Below are 22075 nucleotides of genomic sequence, written 5' to 3'. Positions count from 1 at the left end.
CTAACATTGGGTATCAATGTAGAAGTGTTCCAGTAGCCCTAATAAAACTATTTGGGGTACTGAAGTTGTTTAATATTCTTGTTATTAGCTTCCTTGTTAAAGTGGTGAAGAATAGCATTAAGCAGTATTTTTTGTGAAAATAAGTAGTCCTGTCAAATTTGGGGTACTTGAACATGGGTGCTAGCATATTTTAATGTCTCTAAAGTGAAGTTTTCAAAAACTTTGCCAGTCCCCTCCACTAGCCGCCTCCCTGCAGTGGCAGACGAAAGCTGGAGCTCACTCCTAAGCTCCGACTTCCGGCTCCCACAGAGAGCACTATGGGAGGGATGTCATTACGTCTTTCCCACAGATCCATGGAGCCGCAGTCGGACCGGACGGCAGCAGGCACAAGAGCGGGGCTTAAGGTAAGTATTGTGTTTGTATTTTAATTGTATTTTTTTCAGAAGCGCCAGCACTGGGGGCACGAGTAAAGGGGGCATTACTACTGGGGGGATTACTACAGGGGGCATTACTACTGGAGTCACTACTATAGGGGGCATTACTACTGGGGGCACTACTATTGGGGGCATTACTACTGGGGGCACTACTATAGCGGGCATTACAACTGGGGACACTACTATTGGGAGCATTACCAATGGGTGCACTATTATAGGGGGCACTACTACTGGGGGCATCACTACTATAGGGGGCACTATTACTGGGTGGATTACTATAGGGGGCATTACTACTGGGGGCACTACTAATGGGGTCATTACCAATTGAGGCACTACTAGTGTGGGCATTCCCACTGCAGGTACTACTAATGGGGGCACTGCATGGGGGGCACCACTACTGTGGCCATTGTGGAAGGGGCACCACTGCTGTGGGCATTGTATAAGGGGCACTACTACTGTGGGCCTTGTGTATAAGGGGCACTAATTTGGGCATTGTGTAAAATGAGCACCACTGTGTGTCATAACATGAATAAGGGACTACTGTGTGGCATGATTTGATTTGGGGATAATGTATTATTACTGCGTGTAGCATGTATTATAAAGGGCATTACTCCATGTGGCATAATGTGTAAGGCGCTTTACTGTGCATGGCAATTATTCGCCATAAGGGGAGAGCTTGGGGGAAGCCCAGCACCTCCATAAGTGCTGGGCACACCCCACAGTGTGATGAATTGGGGTCTTCTGCAAGGACACGCCCCCTTTCCAGAAGCGCACACAGAAGAACGCCATCTAAAAAAAGTTATTTCTTTATTTTGGGGGATGGAGGAGGGCGCAACTTTGGAACTTTCACCCTGAGCTCCACAATGTCTAGAACCAGCCCTGGGTAGAATCCAGCTGTTTGCTCCTTTGGTGGATTTATGGTGACGCATGAACCACAAAGTATTTCATGGTGGTGGTTAGAAAATAAATTAAAAACTTAGTTTTTCTTCACTTTCTTGCAATTCAATGAAAAATGTTTTTGCCTATTTTGGGGAGATTATTTTTGGCCTGTTTAGGAGAATGGTATTTTCTTGAAAAAAAACCAAGGTACTAAATGTGTGGGCACTGCATAAATAATACAAAGCAGAGACAATTATTGTCACCACCACAAATCTACACTACAAGGGCCGGGAATAAAGGCCTCAGTGATCTGGCTGCTGTCTCCTAACAACACTACAAGATCCATCCCGCAGACCTTCATAGACTATGTGATATAATGTGTATAGTGCTGAAGAGCGGTGCTGCCAAGGTGGTCACTGGTGAGGGTACATAGACTATGTGATATAATGTGTATAGTGCTGAAGAGCGGCGCTGCCAAGGTGGTCACTGGTGAGGGTACATAAACTATGTGATGTATACTATGGTGTTACAGATAATGACTGTAACTGTACGTTCCTTATATATATTAATCAACCCGAGGTCATTATTCCCCATTTCTCTCCCATGGATGGATTATACTGATCAGCATGTGGTCATCACAGATACATGTAAAATATAAGAGGATCCAACAATGTGTAGTGTTTTATGCTGATCACAGTAAGCTCAGTCGTTCATTTGGGATATTGTACAGGCGACGTGTACCACCACCCAAGGCAAATTATATTGCATACCCCGACTCACTGTAATGCAGAAGATAGGCCGCTTATAACAGCTTCCACTCTTCTTAGAAGGCTTTCTGCAAGTGTTTGGAGGGTTTCTGTGGGAATTTGTGCCCATTCATTCTGTAGAGCATTTATGAGGTCAGACACTGATGTTGGACGAGAACGCCTGGCTCGCAATCTCCAATCCAGTTCAACCCAAAGGTGCTCGATGGGGTTGAGGTCAGGGCTCAGTGTGAGACAGTCAAATTCTTCCACAGCAAACTCATCAAACCAGGTCTTTATAGTCCTTGCTTTTTTGCACTGGGACACAGTCATGTTGGAATAGAAAGTGCCTTCCCCAAACTTCTCCATCCCCTCTAGCATTAAAAATGTTCACAAGGTTTATTACATCCCCATATTGACCCAGTTGACGTCTTTAGCCACAGCTTGGATGTGTCACGAGGTCTCCGGGTTAGGCCGCCTGGCGGCGTTTAAAATTATGTTGTTACCAAAACTGATGCACCTATTTCATGCCATTCCCTATGCAATTCCCCATACATTACAACAGATGAGACGATTGATGTTTTCTAATGTGTGGAAACGTAAGCCACCCATAATGGCATATAATCGTATGATTCACTGAAAACCGCGGGGGGGATCTTACCCTTCCTGATCTTATTAGATATCATGAGGCTGTCCTACTCTCCCAATTAGGTGACTGGTTTCTGCCCTCATTCTAAGCCCTGGGTGGATTTGGAACATGCTCTCGTTAAAGTTTCCCCTTCCTGACCTTCTTTGGCTTACCCATCAGCTCCGTCCTTACCCTCCACTGTTCCCCTGAAACTTTCCTCGACGTCTTAAGAGTTTGGGATCTTAAGCACAAGACCCATTTGCGTTTACCCTTCCCACAAGGAATGTTTCCCTCCAGGCGTTAGATAGATCTCTGCCCCATCTGCATATCTCCTATTGGATGCGCCTAGGTATCGGGTCTCTGACAGATTTCCTTTCCCCATCTTCCATCTTAACCATTGTCTGACCTTTGTGTTAAATCGAATGTAAGTTCCTCAGCCTGGTTCTATTACCTTCAACTTAAACACTGGGTTTATAGTATGTATACTGATCCCAATGTGTTTCAATTACCCCCGGATCGAGTTTTAGGCAGGTTGACTAGACCTTCTTCCTGTGGTTCCATATCTTACTGGTATATTTATTGTCCTCCCCCAGTTCTGATGGATAAGTCCCTAGTTCAACTTAAATGGGAGACTGACCTCCAACGTACTTTCACCCATAAACAGTGGGAATACATTCAACTTTCTTCCTTCTCCCTCTCTAAATGCACCAATCAAACTGAAATGCATATCAAGCTCTTAGATTGTACTTCACTCCCTCTAAACTCCATAAGATATGGTGTGCGACTTCAATATTTTGGTGGCGTCTCTGCCGTTCTGGCGGCTCTATTTTCCATGTTTTTGGGAATGTCCTGTTTTACGTCCTTTTTGAACGGAAGTGTTTACCCTTATATATGATGTATTAGGCCTCACCTTAACCCCAGACCCCCTCCATAGCCCTTCTACATTGGTATCCTTCCACTGTTCCTAAATCTGCCCACTGTGTCCTTGGTCACATTATAGTATCTGCCAGGGCCACCATAGCCCAGCATTGAAATTCCACTTCCCTTCCTCCATTTGCAAAAGTTATTTCTAATGGTGCATACACACAGGTCGATTTTTTGGAGGACTGAACGATAACGATGTCGTTATCATTCAGTCGTCCAAAAGATTGTCCAGTTTCAGCTCCAAAATGATGAACGATAACTACCAATGCACGATCCCGTTTGTAGTTGGTAGTTCCCTATCATCGCCCAAACCTCCTGTCCAACGATGAGGGAGGGGCCTGGCACTGAACGAAATCATTCTTGATTTTGTTCAGTGTTTGTGCTCACAGAGCACACCCCTGCCGGGGACACACAGGACGATTTCATCGGGGAGAAAATCATCCTGTGTGTACGCATCAAAATTTCATTTCGAAATGAAGACTAAAGAGATTCCTTATTTTTCAACCCCTTCTTTTTCCATTATGAAGTGGCTTCCATGGCACATATATGTTACAGAGGGTAAGGGTGACCCCCCGGCACATGCTGCTCCTCCTATTTGTTTGCTGATGACTGTAGATGACCTGTTTTCCCTATCCCACCCTTTATGCTTGTTTTTCCCCCTGTTGTTGTCCCCTATTTTTTCTGTACCCCTACAATTTATTTTTGTATATTTTCAATAAAAATGTAATGATGAAGAAAAAAAATGGGACACATTGTATTTACAAATCCAACTTTATTGATAAAATATTTGAGAGAGTGTGCAGTGTATTTTACTTCACATTTTCTATTTCACAATTTTCCTTTTCTTTCTATTTTTATTTAGCTATTTTTAAAACTTGATTCCACATTTTAGAATGAAACTTTAAAAGTTATAATTTATTATAATTTTCTGTGCGTGCACCATAGCTGACAAAGCTTTCTTTTCCTCATTGTGTCATTGATAAGTTGTGTCTATGGTTGCGCCCCCCAGTCAGGAGAAATATTTTTGTTAAATCTGGGAGTTTGTCATCCGTAAGATAAAATATCCCGTTTGACTGATTTACATTCAATTTTCTCACCTATATTGATTCCCCTCCCTATGGTCCACCTCCCTATGATCCACCTCCTTACGTCAAATTACATAGAGGTGTTTAGAAAATTATTTTCAAGTTTTTATTGAATCTACACATTACATAAACATCATGGTTACGATCATTTCAAATGCTAAAAAACAGATACAGCATCCACAGCAGTAAATATAATTATACAGAGTAAAAAATAAAAAGAAATTAAATGATAATAACCTGATCACACTTATTAAAAAAAAAAAAAAGAAAAAATCTAATTTTCCTTCCCAGGACTAGAACTTTTCACCTTGTGCTTCCTAAACCTTTTCTCTATCACTGCTCTCTCTCCACCTGCTAGTGATGGAGCTGGGCTCATATTACACCTATTTCTATTATGTTCATGTATTCTATTATCCCTATCATCAAAGCCACTTCCATATATCTTGCTCATAAAGTGTATTTCAATTTCTTTTTCAATCATTTAATAGTCAACAATATACTTGTCATATTTATATACTTTTATACAATATAGTCCCATTTTATCACGTTATTAAATCCACATATTACACGTTATCAGTGGGCGCTTAAGTTCACTAGTATACAAACAAAATGAAAGAGTAAATATGAGAAAAGGTTTATAATTGAGAATAGATTAACAAGTTGTTAGCCATGTATATAATGGCAACATGTGAATATAATATATAAGGATTTGTATTGTATTGAACCACACAATACATATTTGTTCCCCCCCATGTTTTTACTTGGCCTCAAACCTATAACCTCTTCTTTAGTAGACATAAGATTTAACCACTGCTCTACACCCCACAAACACCATGAAATACATGCATCTTCTTTACCTAGTAAAGGAAATATACCACTAGTTACACCACTCTAACCACAATGTGTCTTAGTGGTGCATCTATTAATGATGAATAGACCTAAATACAGAGAGAATTACATGCCTTATCCTGCACATCCCATCATTGTAGGCTGGTCTCCTCCATCAGTTATTCATGTCATCCTGGTATTGTGTTACCTACACATGTGGGGAATACGGGTAACAGACCTAAATACAGAGAGAATTACATGTCTTATCCTGTACATCCCATCATTGTAGGCTGGTCTCCTCCATCAGTTATTCATGTCATCCTGGTATTGTGTTACCTACACATGTGGGGAATACGGGTAACAGACCTAAATACAGAGAGAATTACATGTCTTATCCTGCACATCCCATCATTGTAGGCTGGTCTCCTCCATCAGTTATTCATGTCATCCTGGTATTGTGTTACCTACACATGTGGGGAATACGGGTAACAGACCTAAATACAGTGAGAATTACATGTCCTATCCTGCACATCCCATCATTGTAGGCTGGTCTCCTCTATCAGTTATTCATGTCATCCTAGTATTGTGTTACCTACACATGTGGGGAATACGGGTAACAGACCTAAATACAGAGAGAATTACATGTCTTATCCTGCACATTCCAGCACTGTAGGCTGGTCTCCTCTATCAGTTATTCATGTCATCCTGGTATTGTGTTACCTACACATGTGGGGAATACGGGTAACAGACCTAAATACAGAGAGAATTACATGTCTTATCCTGCACATTCCATCATTGTAGGCTGGTCTCCATCAGTTATTCATGTCATCCTGGTATTGTGTTACCTACACATGTGGGGAATACGGGTAACAGACTCCACACAAGTCAGGTAACCCCTATATGTACAGAAAGTTGCAGTTATGGCCCCATATACAGGTCCAGCTGACCAGGCTGACTACACCAACATCTAAGCACAGGACTCAATCTTTATCATGGGTGGCCAACCAGTCGGAGGCAAAGAGCCAAAAAATATATGTAGTCAACCGAAAAAGCTGATAGCATACGCGCGTGTCCTAGCTGACACAAGGCCACGACCAATTTTTGTGTGCACGCCTTTGGTATGACATTTGCAGGAGCATGACCTTGTGTCACACCCCCATTTTTAGTCACGCTGGGGGCGAGCCCAGGACATTGAAAATACACATTTTACATAATCTTCTCAATATACATTTTTCACTGTTCAAGTGAAAACAAAGCCAGAGCAATATAGAAAACATTGAAATAGCCACGTTCACATAATACACAGAAACAAGCCAGATCCACATAAAATACACATCCACACAAAATACACAGAAACAAGGCAGATCCACATAAAATACATATTGAAATCCAGAAAAACATTAAATACATTGAGAATGCCAGTGCCCATTATGCTGTGCCCCCTGTAGTTGTGCCCCATATGCAGTGCCCCTTGTAGCTGTGCACATTATGCAATGCCCCAAGTAGTTGTGGCCATTAAGCAATGCCCCCAGTAGTTGTGGCCATTAAGCAATGCCTCCAGTAGTTGTGGCGCTTATGCAATGCCCCCTGTAGCTGTGCCCATTATGCAATGCCCTCTGTAGTTGTGCCCATTATGCAATGCCCCCTGTAGCTGTGCCCATTACACAATGTCCCCTGTAGCTGTGCCCATTACACAATGCCCCCTGTAGCTGTGCCCACTATGCAATGCCCTCTGTAGTTGTGCCCCTTCTGCAATGCCCCCTGTAGTTGTGTCCCTTAAGCAATGGCTCCTGTAGTTGTGACCCTTATGCAATGCCATCTGTAGTTGTGTCCCTTCTGAAATGCCCCCTGTAGCTGTGCCCATTATACAATGCCATTAGTTGTGGACCTTATGCAGTGCCCCCAGTAGCTGTGCCCATTAAGCAATTGCCTCAGTAGTTGTGGCCTTTAAGCAATGCCCCTTTAGCTGTGCCCATTATACAATGCACTCTGTAGTTGTACCACTTCTCCAATGCCCCCTTAGAGCTGTGCCCTTTAAGCAATGCCTCCAGCAGTTGTGCCCCTTCTGCATTGTCCGTTGTAGCTGTGCCCATTAAGCAATGCCTCCTCTAGCTGTGCCCCTCCTGCAATATCCCTGTAGTCGTGCCCCCTAAGGAAGTGCCCCCAGCACTAGCGCTCCCCCTCCCAGCCCACACCCCTATGAAGAAACGTACCTTAATGCTGGCACCGCTCCACGCCATCAGGGCTCCTGAGTCCTGCCGTCGCTGCTGCTGCCGCCTGCTGGATCTAACTGGATCCAGCAGAAGCGCGGACTCCTCACATGGCGAGTGACATCAGGACACCACCCGTGCATTGCATTACTGGGAACACTGGCCTCAGCAGCGATCAGAGGCTTCTTTAGTCTCTAATGGCTTCAGAGACCAGTATTCTCAGTAATAATGGGGGTCTGCCGAGCTGCATTAGTAGCTCAAAATAGCCTCATGCGGCTCGAGAGCCGCAGGTTGGCAACCCCTGATCTATAGTATCACTGAGCCCTTGTGGGAACAAGGTTTGTAATGTAAACATCCATAATGCCTCTTTAGCACATAAGTACCTGAGCCTCTCTGCACCCCTGCTTGTCCTCCTCACATGCTGCACCCCTACATGTGACAGGTCTTCAGGAGCGCAGCTGTGATTGGTAGCAAAGTGCTGCGACACACTGTGCGGCTGGTGACCCTTTACCATGTTCATCTGTGTTCCCTGAATCTAGATTTCAGGGAGTGAATGGTACATCCAGCATACTGTATGACAAAAAGGCTTTTATTATATACATTAATGTACACAGCTTTTACAGTAGTTATTATCGATGCAGTACCTAATATACATTAGTTGCATCAATCGGCCATAGTGTAAATAATCAGCAGCTATTTAATATCCAAAGCATATAAATGTGATATAGGTGAATAAAATGGTGAGAGCATAAACCACACTGCGATCAGTCACCAGGAGCATCTGCAGGTCATATTTACAGAGCTGATAACACTGTAACTGTATATGATGGTAGCGCAATAAACACCAATTGGTAGGAACTATTGGGGTCCCATGAGGATGTAGAAACTCCAACTAGGATGAGTCTCCCCAGATTAGTATTTATTGTGCTCATTATTCAGATGCTATTCATTGTGTTTTCCCTCTACACACCTGGATTGTGCTCTGTGCAGCACTTTGGGTCCATGAATATCAGCTCATTGAAGTTGTATTTCTCCTGTGTCTAGTTCCCTGATGTCTATGAAGATCTGATTTCTGATTAAAACATTTCCCACACTCAGAGCATGGAAATGGTTTCTCCCCTGTGTGACGTCTCTGATGTTTAACAAGATCTGATTTCTGTGCAAAACACTTCCCACACTCAGAACATGGAAATGGTTTCTCACCTGTGTGACTTCTCTGATGACTATCAAGACCTGATTTCTGTGCAAAACATTTCCCACACTCAGAACATGGATATGGTTTCTCACCTGTGTGACTTCTCTGATGTATAACAAGCGCTGCTTTATATGAAAAACATTTCCCACATTCAGAGCAAGTAAACGGCTTCTCACCAGTGTGTGTAATCTGATGTCTAACACAGAGAGATTTCTGGGTAATGCATTTCCCACACACAGAGCATAGAAATGGCTTCTCACCTGTATGAGTTCTCTGATGTGTAACAAGATCAAATTTATGTGTAAAACATTTCCGACACTCAGAACATGAAAATGACTTCACACCTGTGTGAGTTCTCTGATGTGTAACAAAATCAGATTTTACTGTAAAACCTTTCCCACACTCAGAGCATGGAAATTGCTTCTCACCTGTGTGACGTCTCTGATGTGTAACAAGATGTGATATCAGTGTAAAACATTTTCCACACTCAGAACATAGAAATGGCTTCTCACCTGTGTGACATCTTTGATGTGCAACAAGATCAGATTTCTGTGTAAAACATTTTCCACACTCAGAGCATGGAAATGGCTTCTTACCTGTGTGAGTTTTCTGATGTCTAACAGAAACTGACTGAAATATAGAACTTTTACCAGATTTAGAACAAGATAATATTCTATTACCTATATGAGCTGTACTGTGTGTAGCAAGTTCTGAATTATCAGGAGGAGAACGTTCCTCATGATTAGAAGGACCAAATGACATATCCACACTGTGAAGTGCTGGATGTATATTTAGGGTCATTGGAGTTTCTCTTAAGGAATCCTGTCGGATGTTCTTATCTTCTATTTTAAAATCTGGTGACACGATGAGATCTCTCTGCGAGGGATTCCTGCTTGTGTGTCCATCTTCTGGAAACAAATGTATAAGAATAAACAATTTACATTGAGAGCAAATGTTCTTGGATATCACAGTGCTTTCTTAAGCTTTACATGTCTAACACTGAGCAGATTGTCTTCCCACCATCTGGCGTCCCCTCACCTCCATCGACAACCTCACAATCTCTTCTATCCCACAAGTCTGCTGTCTTGGAGATATCCTTAACTCTGCCCTCTGCTTCCATACCCACATTCAGTTCTTCTCCCAGTCTTTCACTTCTACCTTCAAAATATCTCTAGGATCAGACCCTTTCTTACCCTAGAGGTAACCAAGAGATTGGGGGGAGGAGACTGGCCAAATCACTGGGCTGGTAACACACAGTGATATGATGTGAGGGGGGAGAGCATGAGACTAATAGGGGTTGATGGCAGCTGACTCCCCCACTTTGCAGATACAATTCCCTCATAAGCTTGTACATTGATGTGGTGACTGAGTAAGAAGAATATGTGATGTGTTTATAACTCACCTGTGCTGATGTCTGTAGGGATTTGTTCCTCCTTACACTGCTTATCACTCCTCATATACATCTCTTCTTCTCCCTCTATATCTTCTGCCTTCATATCAGTCACATACGTCTCTTCTTCTCCCTCTATATCTTCTGCCTTCATATCAGTCACATACGTCTCTTCTTCTCCCTCTATATCTTCTGCCTTCATATCAGTCACATACGTCTCTTCTTCTCCCTTCATATCAGTCACATACGTCTCTTCTTCTCCCTCTATATCTTCTGCCATATTATCAGTCACATACAGGTCTTCTCCCTCTATATCTGCCTTATTATCAGTCACATACGTCTCTTCTCCATCTGTATCTTCTGCCTTAATATCAGCAAGATCTTCACTCTAAATGATCCATATAACAATAATGTCTGATTTAATTGAGAATAAACAGTACAATATCAGTATAAAAGACACCCACAGCTTCTCTGCAGATCATATAGTGACAGTCACTTTGGTATATTGGTGAGACCCTAAATCCCACCTACCTGATGCTCCTGTGGGGTCCTGTGATTCTCCTCTGTACAGTCCTGTGAATAAAGAGGACGGGGACATCTCTCTGGGGTATTACTGTTACTGGCTCCATCTGTAGGAGACACACAGTGACTGAGTACATTGTATATATAGATGTGCCCTTACACATCTTTCTTGAGAGATTGTAGGTCCTGCGCAAGTGGTGTAGATGGTACTGCTTGCCACAGGTATGCTGCTGCACTGGGGGATGCCTGACCTCATCCAGTGGGTAAATACAGAGAAACGTGGGGACCAGATGCTGCGCACAACCTATTTCCTGAACTCTGTATATTCTAAATATATTCTAAAGTAGTAGAACCCAAAATGATGAGAGGGTACCAACTAAGAAACAAATGTTGCTTTTACTGATAAAAGTTTCACAATAATAGTCACTACAATTGTAATGCAATATAATATGGTGCCTGTAAACCATTGGTTATACACCAACAGATTAAACAAACAAATAAACACAATGGACAATGCTGCAATATGTCAAAATTGTCAGAAGGAAAAGTAAACAAATATAAACAAAAATAAACAAAATATAGACAAATGTAGACAAAATATAAATAGCAAATGTGCCGATCTATTTGTGAATAGGCACTGGTACTGGTCTCAACCTTAGATGCCGCCAACTGAATAGTCAATCTGATAGATGGTTAAAGTATAGTGTTTAGTCAGGGAGATCTAGCGGCGTCCCGCTAGTTCCAAAGGGGTACCTCGGTGGTATGCTGTAAGTCCTGTGGATGTCTGTACGTTGCCCGGGTTATTCTCCGTGTAGTGTGGGGGAGGCTGGCTGTGGCAAGCGCCGGGGATCACTCTGCGTCACGGGCGCCCTGAGTGCCGAGATCACGGACACTGTCCCTGTTGCCAGGGGGCAGGTCCGTGCGCGTGCACCAGGTGCCGGACAGGGGAGAGGGGTGCCTACGGTCCTGGCTTGCGCAAGCCGGGGGCCGCGGACGACTCTGCACCAGAGGATACTTACCCGGATGCCAAGCTGCCGGTCCCGGCGGTCTTCGTCGGCGGTGATGGCGCGCTTCTGTTGCTCGCTAGTAGATTCAAGTTCCGGTAGTGGTAAGCTGAAACAGTTGGACGGCAAATGTGGTACTGGAGACGCTGTTAGATAGGGATTGCAGTGTTCCACCAACGCGTTTCGACCTGTCAGGTCTTCTTCTGGGAGTTGAATTGTTCTAGTACTGCTGCTTGAGCCTTCAAATACAGCGACAATGTCTGTGATTGGTTCAAATTGTGATTGACAGGAGGGCGGGTCACCTTGGTGATTACATCCTCCTGAGCGTGCTATCTATAATGTGTAGCTGATAGGCTGGATAATAAGGTTCCACATACATAGATGAATAGGTATGATATTGCTTGTATAAATGTATCTACACATATATATATATATGCAAAGTATACATATATATATATATATATATACATACACACAAATAAACGATAAAATAAAGATAAATAAAAATAATAATAAATAAATAAATAAATATAATAAATAAATAAAAAAAATAAAAAAAAATTAGTTAATTAAATAATCTATGTATGTGGAACCTTATTATCCAACCAAGGTGACCCGCCCTCCTGTCAATCACAATTTGAACCAATCACAGACATTGTCGCTGTATTTGAAGGCTCAAGCAGCAGTACTAGAACAATTCAACTCCCAGAAGAAGACCTGACAGGTCGAAACGCGTTGGAGGAACACTGCAATCCCTATCTAACAGCGTCTCCAGTACCACATTTGCCGTCCAACTGTTTCAGCTTACCACTACCGGAACTTGAATCTACTAGCGAGCAACAGAAGCGCGCCATCACCGCCGACGAAGACCGCCGGGACCGGCAGCTTGGCATCCGGGTAAGTATCCTCTGGTGCAGAGTCGTCCGCGGCCCCCGGCTTGCGCAAGCCAGGACCGTAGGCACCCCTCTCCCCTGTCCGGCACCTGGTGCACGCGCACGGACCTGCCCCCTGGCAACAGGGACAGTGTCCGTGATCTCGGCACTCAGGGCGCCCGTGACGCAGAGTGATCCCCGGCGCTTGCCACAGCCAGCCTCCCCCACACTACACGGAGAATAACCCGGGCAACGTACAGACATCCACAGGACTTACAGCATACCACCGAGGTACCCCTTTGGAACTAGCGGGACGCCGCTAGATCTCCCTGACTAAACACTATACTTTAACCATCTATCAGATTGACTATTCAGTTGGCGGCATCTAAGGTTGAGACCAGTACCAGTGCCTATTCACAAATAGATCGGCACATTTGCTATTTATATTTTGTCTACATTTGTCTATATTTTGTTTATTTTTGTTTATATTTGTTTACTTTTCCTTCTGACAATTTTGACATATTGCAGCATTGTCCATTGTGTTTATTTGTTTGTTTAATCTGTTGGTGTATAACCAATGGTTTACAGGCACCATATTATATTGCATTACAATTGTAGTGACTATTATTGTGAAACTTTTATCAGTAAAAGCAACATTTGTTTCTTAGTTGGTACCCTTACACATCTTTGCTGCAGTCGAGACAAAAAGCCCCCTACGGAGCGCCAAGTCCCATGAGACACTGCTAGCGCCAGGTGACTTTTTTGCAACTTTTTTGCTGAAAATGCATCTAAGTCACAATGCGATGTAACCAGCAGATTAATTGACATGCAACACTTGTGTGTGACTGAGTCTCTGAATCTGTATACAAACTGCTACAATATGGCGAAAGCAGCTTTTTTCATTCCAAGTTCCGCTGTGCTTCATATACAGACATAGATGCAAACAGATATACAAGTGTCACATATCACATTAATCAGCACAGTCTGCTGGTGTGTCCTAGTAGCACAGGACCTGGTGGCTCACTCACACCAGACAAGTCACACTATGTGCTGTTATTTAGGTTAGATTTGAGGACACATCTCTATGAAAGACGCCCAACATTAGGAGAGTAGCACGGGACCCGAGTGAGCCACCAGGCAAGTCACACTGTGTGGCGTAGTGAGGACAGATGTAAGACGACACATCTATAAGTGATTATCAGGTGATGTGTGTATATAGGGGCCCCCATACCTGCTCTCCCCTGTACAATAAATGACAGTCTCGTCTTACCCAGTGATGTGAGGGGCCGGTGATTCTCCATCATCACGTCCTTGTACAGACCATTGTGTTCCACTACATACACCCCCTCCTGTATGGAGACACAGACAGTGACATCCTGACACCTTATAGGAACCTGACACACACAATGATACAGTCATCACCCAGACACATCCCCTGGTGTTACTGTATAATGTCCCATTCCCAGCAGTCACCTCTCCAGTCATCACCCAGACACATCCCCTGGTGTTACTGTATAATGTCCCATTCCCAGCAGTCACCTCTCCAGTCATCACCCAGACACATCTCCTGGTGTTACTGTATAATGTCCAATTCCCAGCAGTCACCTTTCCAGTCAGCGGCTGAATGATCTTGTTGGTGAGTTCCAGGATCTTCTGGTCATTGTGTCTCTCATGTATCAGTGAGTGAGGTGGAGGCACCGTGATGGGGTTCTGGGTACTGCTCAGTCCTACTGACACACGGGGACAGCTGCTGGGTGTCTCACACTCGCTGGATGTCTTCTTCACTACTGTGTAATCCTGAGTATTGGGGAGACAACAATGAAAACGTCAATTAAACTTCACCTATATGGGGTTGTTTATTCACGTGTTATCTTTGCGTCATACAAGATGACTATTTCACAATATCAAGTCTTGTAACAATCTCCTATATATAGGAAATTGTAGAGTATATTGTATGCAGATCTGACATATTTGTGTCAGTGACAAAAAGAAAAGAACATACAGCAAACAATGTACTAAATCCCAACTCCAGTGAGGACTGTGGGACTTATACTATATCTGAGACCGGCTACCTGCTGCTCGCTTATTACTATAGACAAAAAATGTCACTGTGACACTCCCAGATCCCCTCACCTCCCCAGTCATGTCCCTGTATTATTACTACAAATATAAGTGATGTCACTGTGACACTCCCAGATCCCCTCACCTCCCCAGTCATGTCCCTGTATTATTACTATAGATATAAGTGATGTCACTGTGACTCTCCCAGATCCTCTCACCTCCCCAGTCATGTCCCTGTATTATTACTATAGATATAAGTGATGTCACTGTGACACTCCCAGATCCTCTCACCTCCCCAGTCATGTCCCTGTATTATTACTATAGATATAAGTGATGTCACTGTGACACTCCCAGATCCTCTCACCTCCCCAGTCATGTCCCTGTATTATTACTATAGATATAAGTGATGTCACTGTGACACTCCCAGATCCCCTCACCTCCCCAGTCATGTCCCTGTATTATTACTATAGATATAAGTGATGTCACTGTGACACTCCCAGATCCTCTCACCTCCCCAGTCATGTCCCTGTATTATTACTATAGATAGAAGTGATGTCCCTGTATTATTACTATAGATATAAGTGATGTCACTGTGACACTCCCAGACCCTCTCACCTCCCCAGTCATGTCCCTATATTATTACTATAGATATAAGTGATGTCACTGTGACACTCCCAGATCCCCTCACCTCCCCAGTCATGTCCCTGTATTATTACTATAGATATATGTGATGTCACTGTGTCACTCCCAGATCCTTTCACCTCCCCAGTCATGTCCCTGTATTATTACTATAGATATAAGTGATGTCACTGTGACACTCCCAGATCCTCTCACCTCCCCAGTCATGTCCCTGTATTATTACTATAGATAGAAGTGATGTCACTGTGACACTCCCAGATCCCCTCACCTCCCCAGTCATGTCCCTGTATTATTACTATAGATATAAGTGATGTCCCTGTATTATTACTATAGATATAAGTGATGTCACTGTGACACTCCCAGACCCTCTCACCTCCCCAGTCATGTCCCTGTATTATTACTATAGATATAAGTGATGTCACTGTGACACTCCCAGATCCCCTTACCTCCCCAGTCACGTCCCTGTATTATTACTATAGATATGTGATGTCACTGTGACATTCCCAGATCCCCTCACCTCCCCAGTCATGTCCCTGTATTATTACTATAGATATAAGTGATGTCACTGTGACACTCCCAGGTCCCCTCACCTCCCCAGTCATGTCCCTGTATTATTACTATAGATATAAGTGATGTCACTGTGACATTCCCAGATCCCCTCACCTCCCCAGTCATGTCCCTGTATTATTACTATAGATATAAGTGATGTCCCTGTATTATTACTATAGATATAAGTGATGTCACTGTGACACTCCCAGACCATCTCACCTCCCCAGTCATGTCCCTGTATTATTACTATAGATATAAGTGATGTCACTGTGACATTCCCAGATCCCCTCACCTCCCCAGTCATGTCCCTGTATTATTACTATAGATATAAGTGATGTCACTGTGACATTCCCAGATCCCCTCACCTCCCCAGTCATGTCCCTGTATTATTACTATAGATATAAGTGATGTCACTGTGACACTCCCAGATCCCCTCACCTCCCCAGTCATGTCCCTGTATTATTACTATAGATATAAGTGATGTCACTGTGACATTCCCAGATCCCCTCACCTCCCCAGTCATGTCCCTGTATTATTACTATAGATATAAGTGATGTCCCTGTATTATTACTATAGATATAAGTGATGTCACTGTGACACTCCCAGACCCTCTCACCTCCCCAGTCATGTCCCTGTATTATTACTATAGATATAAGTGATGTCACTGTGACACCCCCAGACCCTCTCACCTCCCCAGTCAGCAGATAGATGATCTCCAGGGTGAGATGTAAGATCCTCTCAGTCCTGTGACTCCCGTCCTTGTCCATCCTCAATGAATCAGTGAGAATACAGAATGTGTGACGTGTAATAGACTCTGGTTCCTCACAGCAGGACTATCTAGGAATAAATATCACAGAGAACACATGTAACACAGTCAGACATGTAACACTGAGTGACCAGTATGTCTCCTCTTTCCCCCCAGCCATAGAGCTCTGGTCAGTGTCTGTCAGAGGTTCCTGTGACCCAGCCCCATAAGGCTCCTCAGAGGCCGTCACACAACGCTGTACTGCATAAGGTTACACCAATGCTCCTCTCCTGGCCGGGGGTCTTATTCCTCCCAGACACAGATTTGGTGCAATTTGCTCCACGTGAATCTTTTACAAACACATGAATTAGGGATGTTGGGATTTTTTTTTGTTTTACATTTATTCCAGAAACTGAGAGAATCTGTGACTATACTGAGGTCATACAGATAACAGGGGTGTGAGGGGGGAGTACACAGGAGAGCAGAAGGGGTGCAGATATGGGGAGAGGGGAAGTAACGTAGGAATACAGAGCACACAACAGGGGGTATAACAGCTGTACAGAGGTGTCAGTAACACAGGGGAGGGGGAAGGGAACAGAAGAGGTTAATAACACAGGGATAGGACAGCAGGCAGCCCAGGGGACACACAAAGGGTTACACAATACAGAATCCCATCAGTCACTCTGCACAAATGATGAAATGACAAATGGCCGCACCTCAGATGTATGTTACATGTGTGACCAGCCTGCCGGCCGTGTGTGTGCAGCGTAGGGTGGGGTGAGACATGTCCTGGGGGATAATCAGTGACACTCTGAGGATCTGGGGACTGTCACAGCCACTGGCTGTCTCTGAGAGAGTCTCTATTGCTCAGGATAACAGGACGTCCTGACAGACAGTCTCAGCTCAGGGAGTCAGGGGAAATTGTGGTTGTGCTGTCAGGTGTTATTATATAATAGGAGTGAGGTAAGAGTATATAATAATAACACATTACATTTATTATAGACAATAACACATAAAACAAACCAATGCACTTAGATGTATAATGTCAGTCTCTCAGGTGTATATCTTTATGTTACAAGGAAATATAGTTACACACCCAGTAACTGTGCAGAGAGCTCCTGTAACAGAGTATTAGGATTGTAGTAATACGTTTGTACATAGTGACACAAGGTATAAAAGCCACATTCCTCTGACTATAATCATTACTAGCCCGAGAGAAAATATGAGATATGGTAAGAACTTACCCTTGTTATCTCTATTTCTACGAAGTCCATAGGGTTCCACAGGATACCTTGGGGTATAGGTGTGACGTCAGTCGCTGGGCACCATAGAGTTAAGCTTTTCAGCCTCCCAGGATGCACTAGGGTCCCCCTCCTATACCCCGCCCCCGAGCCAAGGCACCTCAGTTAGTTATCAAGCCATAGGCCGGAGGAGGAGAAGGAAGAGAGAGAAAAAAGATCTGGACACATACAAGAATCACATTCTCACCAGAGGGAGACGGAAAACCGGTGACCAGAGCAAAGCCCATCTGCAGCACAGGTGCGACAGGGCGGGAGTCCTGTGGAACCCTATGGACTTCGTAGAAATAGAGATAACAAGGGTAAGTTCTTACCATATCTCATATTTTCTACTTCAGGGTCCATAGGGTATCCACAGGATACCTTGGGGATGTCCCAAAGCAGTATCCTTTAAGGGTGGGGACGCTCCTGTGCAGAAAGGAGAATCCGCCGCCCGAAGGAAGCATCCTGAGAGGCGAAGGTGTCAAACCTGTAATACCTCACGAAGGTATGGACAGAGGACCACGTAGCAGCCTTGCAGATCTGAACTGCCGAGGCACCACGTCGAGCTGCCCACGAAGGACCCACAGACCTAGTGGAATGAGCCTTCAGAGAAGGTGGGACCGGTAGGCCTTCATGAAGATAAGCTTCAGAAATAGCCATACGGATCCAGGCTGCCAAAGTTTGCTTTGAAGCAGGCCAACCCTTTTTACGGAAGCCATAGAGGACAAACAAAGCGTCCGACTTCCTAAACGAAGAAGTGCGGTCAACATAAGTCCTTAAGGCCCGCACAACATCCAAAGAGGCCTCACCCACGGAAAGACCCGGTGAGTTAAAGGCCGGAACAACTATTTCCTCGTTAACATGAAACTGGGAAACAATTTTGGGAAGAAACTCGGGCCGAGTGCGGAGCACTGCCCTGTTCCCATGAAAAACCAAGAAAGGGGGTCTACAAGAAAGAGCCCCTAACTCAGAAACACGTCTGGCCGAAGCAATGGCCAGAAGGAAAACAGTCTTAGCTGTTAGCCATTTAAGATCCACTGAGCCCAGTGGTTCAAACGGCGGTCCTTGGAGAGCCCTCAGGACCACAGCCAAATCCCAAGGCGCCACAGGTGGAACAAAGGGCGGCTGAATGCGGAGAACACCCTGCATAAAGGTGCGCACATCCAGGATTGTAGCAATCCTACGGTGAAACCAGACAGATAGGGCCGAAACCTGTACCTTCAAAGAAGCAAGGCGAAGCCCATGATCTAGTCCCGCTTGCAGGAAGGCGAGAATCCGAGACAGACGAAACTCCCGCGGTGCATAACCTCTCGGTCGACACCACTGGAAGAACGTATGCCACACGCGATGGTATATCCTCGCGGAAGACGGTTTCCGAGCTCGTAACATGGTACGCACCACAGAGCTGGAAAACCCCCGGGACCTCAGCATGGCCGTCTCAACAGCCACGCCGTCAAAGACAGCCGAGTCAGGTCCGGGTGAAGGCAAGGACCCTGAGACAGAAGGTCCGGTCGTAGCGGCAACCGCAGAGGACTGTCCACGGACAGACCCTGAAGGTCTGAGAACCAGTGCCGTCTGGGCCACGCGGGAGCTATCAACAGGAGCGTCCCTCCTTCCTGTTTGAATTGCCGGATTACCCGTGGAAGAAGGGAGACCGGAGGGAACAGGTATGCGAACCGGAACGTCCACCGGACGGACAGAGCATCCACGAGAGACGCCCCTTCGTCTCTTGTGCGAGACCCGTACACCGGCAACTTGTTGTTGTGCCGGGACGCCATGAGGTCGATTTCTGGAAGACCCCACCTGTCCACCAGTAGTTGAAAAACGTCCGGGTGCAGGGACCATTCCCCTGGATGAACGTCTTGGCGACTTAGAAAGTCCGCCTCCCAATTGAGCACTCCCGGGATGAAGACCGCTGATATGGCCGGAAGATTGCGCTCCGCCCAAACCAGGATCCGAGAGACTTCTACGAGAGCCGCCCGACTGCGAGTTCCTCCTTGCCTGTTTATGTAGGCCACGGTGGTAGCGTTGTCCGACTGGACCTGCACCGGGCGACCCTGGAGAAACCGCTGTGCCTGCTGGAGAGCATTGAAGACCGCACGGAGTTCCAAGATATTTATTGGAAGCTCCGCTTGTGTTGGCGTCCACCTGCCCTGGAACAAGTGTGGACCCGAAACTGCTCCCCAGCCCCGAAGACTGGCGTCCGTTGTAAACAGGACCCAATTTGGAACCCAGAACGGACGTCCCTTGTTGAGGTGGATCGTCTGTAACCACCACGCAAGGGACAGGCGAACCTCCGGGGTGAGCACAATCGTCTGGGACTTCAGAGACTGAGGCAGCCCGTTCCACTTGGACAGGATCAGGTGCTGCAGAGGTCTGGAGTGAAACTGGGCGTATTCCACCATGTCGAACACCGACACCATGGAGCCCAGTAACCTCATCGCCGAGTGTAAGGACACCCGGCGGCTGTGGAGGCAACTGCGCACCCTTGACTGTAAAGCAGAGATCTTGTCCTCCGTCACGAAGATCCTTTGCTGTCCCGAGTCCAATAAGGCTCCAAGATGCAGAATCCTCCGAGACGGGATTAGAGTGGACTTCTGCCAGTTGATTAGCCAGCCGTGCCGTTGCAGCAGTGCAATGGTCAGGTCCAAGTGGCGTAACAGGAGCTCTGGAGATCCTGCCACCAATAACAGGTCGTCCAAATACGGCAACATGCGGACTCCCTGCAGCCGCAGAGAAGCCGCCATGACCGCCATCACCTTGGTGAAAACACGTGGTGCTGTTGCCAGGCCAAAAGGTAACGCCCGAAACTGGAAGTGGTCGCTGCGGATTGCAAACCTGAGGAACTGTTGATGGCGCAAAAGAATAGGGACATGCAGGTAAGCGTCCTGTATGTCCAATGACACCATGTAGTCCCCAGGTTCCAGCGCCAGAATGATGGACCGTAGGGTCTCCATCCGAAACTTTGGGACCCGCAAAGACTTGTTGAGTGCTTTGAGGTTGAGAATCGGACGATATGACCCATTGGGTTTCTGTACCAAAAATAGATTTGAATAGAAACCCTGGCCCCTCTGGGAGAATGGAACAGGCACTATAACTCCAGCCTGGAGCATAGTGTGCAATACCTTCCGCAGCTCCGTAGCCTTGTTCCGGTCTGATGGTAGACCCGTGGTGAAGAAGCGAGCCGGGGATCTGTGCCGGAAGGAGAGGGCGTATCCGTGGGAAACCACCTCCAGAACCCAAGTGTCTGTCGTAGTGGTCGACCAACACTGGGCGAACTGTAGCAGGCGGCCTCCCACCCTGGGATCCCCCAAAGGGAGGCCCGGACCGTCAGGCCGCAGGCTTGTCATCTGGCTTGGGGGCCGGACGTCTGGTACTCCATGCCTGCTTCCGGGGCTTGACCGATTTCTTAGGGCCAGCCTGTCGAGGAAACGACTGTGGTTTGGGCCTGCCCTGGGCCCTAGATGACCGAAAGGACGATGGTCCAGAACCAGAAGGAGCAGCGGCCGACGGGAGACAAGCAGATTTGGCTGCCGCCAGCGTGGCCACAATCTTATCCAGATCCGGACCGAAGAGAACTTCTCCGGTAAACGGCGCTTCCAGACCTTTCTTGGAATCTGCGTCCGCCTTCCAGGATCGCAGCCACAAGGTGCGACGAGCAGCTACCGCTGCTGAAGAAATTCTAGACACCAGAGTACTAATGTCTAGAGCCGCCTCGTTGATGTAGGTGGCCGAATCACGGAGATTGCCAATCAACTCCGCCTGTTCGGCCGGACAGTCGGATTCAAAAGAAGCCTCTAATGAATCCGCCCAGCGCTCCATCGCTCTGGCAACCCAGCAAATGGCCATAGCCGGCCGTGCTGCCCCCCCTGCAAGGGAATAAGCGGACTTCAGGCAGATTTCTACCTTGCGGTCCGTAGCATCCTTAAGGGAGGACATGGATGGCATCGGCAATGTGGCACTACGGACAAGACGGGTCACGTGAGAATCCACCTGTGGAGGGGATTCCCACTTAGCAAAATAATTATCCGCGAACGGATAAGCCACCGCCAGGCGTCTCTGCGGCTGGTATCGCTTGCCAGGCTGT

The 22075-nt window shown here is 45.9% G+C and overlaps 1 protein-coding gene across 1 annotated transcript in view; it reads right to left on the bottom strand.

Annotated features, from left to right (window-relative positions):
• The window catches only part of LOC148502609 (uncharacterized), a 283629-nt gene that overhangs the window by 115717 nt on the left and 145837 nt on the right, over nt 1-22075 (bottom strand). The window contains 6 exon segments of the mRNA XM_088449561.1: nt 8746-9834; nt 10329-10704; nt 10848-10945; nt 13985-14108; nt 14320-14511; nt 16653-16796. Coding sequence (XP_088305687.1) covers nt 8746-9834; nt 10329-10704; nt 10848-10945; nt 13985-14108; nt 14320-14511; nt 16653-16796 — 2023 coding nt within the window.

Source organism: Taudactylus pleione, unplaced genomic scaffold, assembly GCF_031769625.1.
Source record: "Taudactylus pleione unplaced genomic scaffold, aTauple2 ptg000488l, whole genome shotgun sequence".
Classification (NCBI taxonomy): domain Eukaryota; kingdom Metazoa; phylum Chordata; class Amphibia; order Anura; family Myobatrachidae; genus Taudactylus; species Taudactylus pleione.
The sequence above is the reverse complement of the archived record's forward strand: the minus strand, read 5'-3'. Positions and strand labels throughout refer to the sequence as shown.